This window comes from Prosopis cineraria, unplaced genomic scaffold, assembly GCF_029017545.1.
Source record: "Prosopis cineraria cultivar Desert tree isolate PC_DT_omini unplaced genomic scaffold, ASM2901754v1 PC591, whole genome shotgun sequence".
Classification (NCBI taxonomy): Eukaryota; Viridiplantae; Streptophyta; class Magnoliopsida; order Fabales; family Fabaceae; genus Prosopis; species Prosopis cineraria.
Genome location: NW_026555916.1, coordinates 1 through 7955, shown reverse-complemented (window position 1 = coordinate 7955; position 7955 = coordinate 1). Strand labels below are relative to the sequence as shown.

Here is a 7955-nt window from a genome sequence, read left to right as displayed (position 1 = left end):
AATTATATTAATAAAAATTAAAATAGTTTGAAAGTTAATTTATTTTCACATAACTATATACACATGCCAATCATCAATATAATTTATACACTATATTATTTGGAGAGTTAATTTATATTTTAAAATTTAAAAAACTCACATTAATTTTTTAAAAAATAAAAAAATCAATATAATAAAACTTAAATTTAAGAAACCAAACCGATAATTGAAAAAAAAAATTGAAAGACTAAAGTTTCATCATCCCTTAAATTTATATTTAAATGGAATATGAAAGATTAAGTAGAGTTATAATGAATTTGCTTTGTTTTTTAAAAGCGAAGGGTAGTGGCCAAAAAGTGAAAAAGAAAACGGATGGCTAATAATTCAAAACTAAAAAAGAACACAGGGACTATCCTGGGTTTAGAGGCTGCACCCATAAATTCACATGACCACCCTCTCCAATTAGTACAAATCAAATTCGAAAGCAAAAGCCCCGCAGGAAATTAATAACCAAGAAGGATCGTCAGGAAACGCAGCCACTGGGGACCAGGCACCTGGAAATGAATCCCAGCATTCTACCCTGCCACGCCACATTCCAAAAAAACCATGAGACGAATGAATGCATCCTTCTAATCTACCAATGAACACGCATATGAAAAATTATGAATGAATGAATGAATGAATGAGAGCAAAGGAGATAGAGACCCGCTTGGGAGTGCGAAGGAGCTCGGGAGGGATCTGATAGAGATCCTGGTCCACGGGCTTCGGCCGTCTCGGCGGCGGCTCCCTCACGTCCCACACCTTCCCTTGCTTCTTCACATTCATGTTCCCGTTCTCCTTCACATTGGAGCTCCTCTTCCTCCTCGCCTGCGCCCACACACACGTCCCCATTCCTCTTCTTTTTAATACGAAAACCCATAGCTACTCTGAGGTTCGAGGATAGACGGAACGAACCTTTTTAGGAGGCGCGTGATTCTTAGAATCGAGGGCGTAGAGATCGCTCTCTCCCGACGACGAGCTGTGACGAACCAGGCCCGCCTGCCTGGCGCTCTCGAAGTATTGAGTGATGGGCAGCTCGTTCGCCAAATCCCAGTTCCCGAATGCCGGTATCTGATCGCTCCTCTTCCATTCCTACAACAATTGAAGTCAGCCCTCAAAAACATTTTCTAGAATAAATAAAAAGGGATCGAAACCGGACTAACTCACGACCATTTTGGGGGAGTGTCACTGTGACTGTGAGGCAGAGCTAGTTTCTGCTTTCTGGGATGATTTGCAGGGTTCAAGTGTTTAACGGCTTGCCGGCGATTGCGTCTGCGTGGTTTGGAAGCAGATTTATTAACGAGGAGGTGAATCCCGAGACGGGACGTGGTTTGAAAAGAGGGAGAAAGCAGGGAGGCGGCGAGGAAGACGGGTTTGGCATGTGGGGGTATCGGGGAAAGAGACAAGGGTCAAAGCGTCGCTGACTGGGAATGGGAAGGCCAGACAACCACATCGGGGAGGTCACCTTTTGGTGTTATTGTCAAAACTTTGACGATCTCACCGCCCAAAAGTCAACACCACACCCCTTTGTCTCACTGGCTCGTGGGGCCCGCACTTCACCCTCGGTATGGGGCAGCTGGGGAGTCATCAATTGCATAATGAGCGTTGAAAATGAGGCATTGGATAAGAAATGCGACTTCATTTCAGCTAGAGTCGGTAATTTGAAAATTTGACTCAAGTGGAACTGACTAACCCAACACACCCAAAAAGTTTAGAATCAAATTTAAAAAATTAATATTTTTTTAATATTTGTGCTTATTTTCACAATTTGAATAAATTTAAAAAAATTCAAAGTCAAATTTAAATAGATTCAAGCTTAACCTAACTATCTAATTAAAGAAATAAATTTCATTAAAATATAATAAATATTCATTAATTTTTTAAATTTTATATCATTTTATACTAGAATATCATATATTTCAATGCATTATTATAATTATTTTTAAATATTTTTTATTTTTATTTTTTATTATTTTTAATCAATAAAATATCTTAAAATAATATTTAAAATATATTTTAATATTAATTTTTATATTTTAAGATCCATTTTTTTTTTAAAATTGAGTCTCATACATTATTTGTTATCTAAAAATATACATTTTATATTTTTATAAAATAAGATAATTAATTTTAAAGTAAAAATAAAATTAAAATAATTTTAAAAATAAAATTTGAGCATGAAAAAATTCCTGATTCTACTACTAAATAAAATAATAAAATATATTTTTAGATAATTATTTCGTTATTATCTACATTAGATTTAGTTAAAAATTAAGAATAAATTAAAATAAATAATCCTTAAATGTAGAGGTTAAATAATATAAAAATTTTTTAAAAATAATTTTAAAAAAATAATATTTTACTCATAATTAAATGATTTTATTTTATATAATATAATGATAGCTATTTTTCTCATATTTTTTTTTAAAGCACAGTTTATCAAAAACTTATTAAAAACTTTGAACTAATTGAGACAACAATTTTAAGTTAGTAATTTAACTATAATTTAATTGAGATTAATTTGATCATAATTAAAATAATTTAATTTAATTAAAATCTATAAAATATTTATATATAACCATAATAAGAGTAATATTTAAACAATTAAGATATTAATTTATAAGTAAAGAAAATATTTATGAATAAATTATACATAATATAACAAAACAGTAATAGAGCTACTTAAATACAAATTTAATAAGTTATTATTTTTTATTTTATCATTTTAAATTTAAAATAATATTTCATAGTTAATAGAATTATTTAAAAAATAAAGTTAGTTCAAAAAATAAATAAAAATATTTTTTAAAAAATTTTAGGTATTCAAGTCAATTCAAATAACCCTGAAGGTGTTGGGACTGGGTTTATCTACATGACCTTTTTAAGAAATGATAGAATATTTTAAATTCGATCCGAATTAAATTCATCTAATTAAAATGACTCGCTTGCATCACTAACTCTAATTTCAGGATTTTGGATACAATCAGCACGCTCCCCTGCTCATTGCTCAATATACTGAAAAATAAAAGCTCAGCCCTCTTTTATTATAACACAAAATACAATGGAAAAGCCAGTTGAATAATATAGAGCATTTTTTATCAATTTTATTTAATTTAAAATATGGTTATTGTTTTCTCCTTCGGCTTTTGTTTTTCTCGGTATGGGAGAGAGGAATCTCTCCTCTTCCTTCCCATCTTCTTTTCCTCCTCTTCTTAATTCTAACCATTGAATCAAAATTTTTAGATTGTATAAATTTAATCTCTTATAAAATATTTGATTTTTTTTGCTTTTACTGCATTTTTAAATTGTTCATATTAACATTTATCATTTTAAATTTTATTGTTTATATGTTTTTATAATTTAACATTTTAATAATAATTTTATAGGAAATTAAATTTCAATCATCTAAGTCTTGATTGAGAAAAAAAAAAAAGAATGGGAAGTAAAAGGAGAGAATCCTCTCCCCATTAAAATTTACATCTAACATGCATGCTTGGGTTTTGGTTACAGGACGTTGGCATAATCATGACTTTCTTTTTATTTTTTAAAACTGTAAAATGTCATACATTTTAAATCAAAAATAGCTTGAAAGAATGAAAAATGAATGTTCTGAGTACTCCCTGGGCCCAAGCCCTACCCACCTTGGACTTGTGGATGAGAGGTTCAATAGAGATGTGTGTGGGACAGGCCTATTTCCTTGGTTCCTCATCAGAGACCACGCCCAGTATTGTCTGGCCCAGCGTTTCTTGATAAATTATCACACCCTCTTCTGGTCTCTCATTCTCTCCCTTTTATTTATTTTTTATATATTGTTGCAATAATAGTTTTATAAAATAATAAATTTAACCATGTAATTTTTTTATCTAAAGGTGGGGATGGAATGAGAGGAAAATGAGAAAGAGTGAATGTGAGAGAATCTGGATTTGTTTTGTCTACAATTCTTGCCCTCTAGCTCTTTGCAGAACATGGTCAAAATGCATAGATTTGGCTCAAAAACACTAGGTTTGTTATCTTTAAATCTTACTATTTCGTCTAATTTAATTACTCTATCTGTTCTAAATACAAGACGTTTTTATCTAACACATTTATTGAGAAAACTATAGTAGTTAGACAGTTTTTTTTTTTTAACAGATATAGTAGTTAGACAGTTGAAATCTCTTTCTTCCCCTCAATTTTACTCTGATGTTAATCTTCATAGTTGATTATTTATTTACGAAAGGAGGCAAGAATTTTTAATATATTTTTGTGATCCTTTTAAGTTAAAAAAAAAAAAAACTAATCGCACCTAAAGTTCAATGCAAAAATCGCACGTATTGGAGTGTAAAACTTTGGGAAAGCATATTTGCATGTTCTCATACTTTACCTCAATTTTGAATTAGATTCATGTAATCTCTTTTGTTTTAATTCAACCCTTGTCATTTTTATCCACTTGATTTTGGAATCCCCAAAGGTAAAATCCTTAAATTTTTAATTTCAAAAAATAAAATAAAAATGTTTTATATTTTATTAAAAGATTTAGCATTGATGTGTAATTTAAATCTTGAATTATAGGTTTAAGGATAATTTAAACTAAACTTTAAAAATGTGCATTATAAATCTTAAATATTAAAGTTGGAGTAATTTCTTTCTCACAGTTAAATTTTAATAAATGTTTGTTAGTTTTTTAAAACTTGAGGCCTAATATGTGATTTTCACCTAATGCCACACTCTCTCCTACCCTTGCTTGATAAAAATTACACATTAGGCGCCATTTTAATGGATGTTTGTTTAAATTTAATGATGGGAGCGAAATTACTTCATCTTTAATTATTTAAGTTCAAAATGTACCTTTTAAATGTTTGGAGTTCAAATCACTCCTGGACCTATAGTTTAGGGTTTAAATTGCATATTAATCCAAAGATTTATAATTAATTACATAATATTTATAATTCCAAATTCATATATTTAGATTGTTTTCTAGATAATTTTTATACATATTGAATTGTCATAAAAATTAATAAAAATATAAACATTATATTAAATCAATTGTGCTATGATTTTGACCAAAATTGTTAAATCATGTTTTCTATAAACTCCAAAAGTATTCTTATTTTGGAAAAAGTTAATAATTCATTATTAATTTTAACCTTCAAGAATTGGAATATCTAATTGATCACATTATAAGGATTTAATTAAAACAAAATAAAATATGGGGACTTAATTTAAAATTAAAAAATATGAGAATATTACGTATTAATTTTTCCTAAAACTTCGAAAGAATGTTATATGTTTAAAATGGAGTGATATTTGTTGCACCTTATTTCATAACTTGAATCCAACTCATGCGTTATAGGAGGCTTTGCCACGTATGTTATTCGGTTAGATGGAAGGGAAACCCCTTTTACCTGCACGATAATTCCATAGATTGTGTGAATGGATCGTGTGAAGTGTGAAGTCACGCTTCTCTTATCTCTCATTTCAAACATCCGCATTTGGCTGGCAACAATTGTGGTGCTCTATTTCAATTTAAATTGATTCTTGTCAGTCATTTAAATTAATTTTTACATATTTGTAATATTATATTTATTAAAATAAAAAATATAAAAAATTTTAATATTAAAAATGAACTATTTAAAGTATATTTAAATGATTAATTTATAAAATTTATAAATTTTTAAATATTAAGTTAGGTCATCTGAATTATATTTGAAGTGTCCAGAGTCTATCTGAATATTCAAATTATAAAATTATAAAAAAAATTAATATTAAATTGGACTACCAGATTAAATATGAACTAGTCAGATTGATAATGAAAAAATTTATTAAATTTATCAATTTTTTTATATTAATAAATATAATATTTAAAATAATTTAAATGAACGATAGGGATCAATTTGGATAGAAATGAATGATTAGAATTGCTCCTAGTGAGCACCGAATGCAAATCATAGCTTTAATTCAAATGTCCAGTGGTAAAAAACTAAAATGGTAACTATGATGGCACAGGGATAATAATAAGTGCATATTTTAGAATTAAATAAGCTAATGGCCTTGCAATCTAGTGGCATGAGAACTCCCTCATAAGTGGGGGCATCACGGATTTGATCACACTTATAAGTTGTAACCTCAGACTATTAATGCTTACCTCTTAAATTCAAGAAAAAAAAAGAATTAAATAAGGGAAGATTTCATTTCAATAGCATTCATCGCATGGGAACTTGATAGTAAAATACGAACTAAACAAAGGAGATGGCACAAGTTTAGTGCTCAATAGTTAAGACATCACTAATTTTTTTTAATTCTATTATTATGCCCTCTTGTCATTTTGATGGAGTGATTAAATTATTTATGGTTGCAACTATGAGAATTAGCTCTATAAATAGGCATAATAATCAATAATTCAAGCCAATCCAAAAAAATTTAAAAAAAATTAAGACTATAACAGGTAAAATAGCACATTTTTAATACTCGGGTCTATCCGGGCCAATCTAAACATGACAGAAAAATTTAGGACTTGGCATTAAATACTCAAGTAATATTTTTATTTAAAAAATACATAAAAATATATTTAATATTTTTATAATAATAAAAATAATCAATTTTAAATTAAAATTATTTGTTTAAAAAATAGCAATGTGAATATTTGGGCAGGCTTAGTTATATACATTTTTTAAATAAGTTTAGGTTTATTCAATGCCTGCTTGAATTATCGATTCAAGAGCGTGTGTGATTTTATTTTCAAATAATGATATTAGAAAGGTACAAGTAACACCAAATTAGGAAAAAATATTAACTAACGTTATACTTCCCTCAAATCCAAATTGTACATAATAGTTAGTTAGCTTCACATTTTTATTGAGTAGCAATTCATATTTTTACACTTATATAAAAATTCGTGCTTTTTTAGTTTTACTTTTTAATTAAAGTTAATAATCACAATGAAATAAAAAGTGAGGTTTAGAAATTAAAAATATAGCAACAACTTATTATAATTAATAAGGGATAAAATTGTTTACATAAAACTAGATTTTTGCCTTGTGTGATGTATGAAAAATTAAAAATTAAAAAAATTAATATTGAATAAATAAAATGATTATAGTTTGTAATTTATTATTTTATATAGTATTTTATTTTAAAATTTATTATCTTGTGCATATTAAAATATAAAAAATAAATTATTAAATTTAAATAAAATTTCGGTATCACGTATTTAAAATGAAAAAGACATCTTATTTTATTCCTCAATTTTTCAGCCCATACAATTTTAATCTATTCTAAATAAAAATGAACATAAAATTTTCGGTAAATTTTCTTATACAATATATATTAAAAATGTATAAACTGTTTACTACAAAATTTACTGCCATCTACACCATGTCTAATTGCAAATCCTTAAAAAATAAATTATTTTAAAACAATATAAATAAACAATTGTTTAAAATAAAAAATGTAACTTTTACTCCCTTCTGCTTGAAGGAGTTATTTATTTGATCTATCAATTTAATTTCTATTATTTTAACTTTTAATATTTTATTAGGTTAATTAATAGTCCTAATCTCATGCTAGACTGCACTTTTGATCCTATAATTTTATATATAATTTTAATTTAATTTTTTAATTTTATAAAATATTTTTCGTCCTTTAAGCTTAATACATTTAGTTTCATAAACAAATTTCTTACATTGAATTTTAAAATATTGAAAAAAAAACATTCTTAAATATTAATATATTAAGTTTAATTTTTAAAAATAATAAAAATTAGTAAAAAAATCCTAAAATTGTTATATCTATAAAGGATATAAAAAATTTATATATCTACATAAGCTAAATTTTCTAAAGATTTGTGGCCAAAAGTAGTTTATTTTAAAGATTTGAAATGACAAAAAGGTCCAAAAAGATTAATTTAATTCAACATAAGGCCCACATATTCTGAAATACTAATAAAGTTCCAAGGTCCT

At 27.1% G+C, this 7955-nt stretch overlaps 1 protein-coding gene across 2 annotated transcripts; it reads right to left on the bottom strand.

Annotated features, from left to right (window-relative positions):
- Positions 1–336: 336 nt before the first annotated feature.
- On the bottom strand, positions 337–1422 carry LOC129297691 (uncharacterized). Of its 2 annotated transcripts, none has more exons than XM_054936041.1 (4): positions 1186–1422; positions 934–1110; positions 685–846; positions 337–559 (listed from the first exon to the last, which is right to left on the bottom strand). In XM_054936041.1, exons 1-4 carry the CDS (start codon positions 1189–1191, stop codon positions 503–505), a joined length of 402 nt encoding a protein of 133 aa, XP_054792016.1. In that variant the 5' UTR covers positions 1192–1422; the 3' UTR covers positions 337–502. The 2 variants fall into 2 exon arrangements, with proteins under 2 accessions (XP_054792016.1, XP_054792017.1); XM_054936042.1 differs by having other exon boundaries at positions 1189–1418.
- Positions 1423–7955: the final 6533 nt, after the last annotated feature.

Bases quoted from the DNA above. Each gene is read 5' to 3' on its own strand.
- LOC129297691 (XM_054936041.1), bottom strand. The intron at 847-933 runs GTTCGTTCCGTC...GTGTGGGCGCAG, and splicing joins ATCACGCGCCTCCTAAAAAG to GCGAGGAGGAAGAGGAGCTC. The intron at 560-684 runs GTCTCTATCTCC...GTGGCGTGGCAG, and splicing joins TCCTTCGCACTCCCAAGCGG to GGTAGAATGCTGGGATTCAT.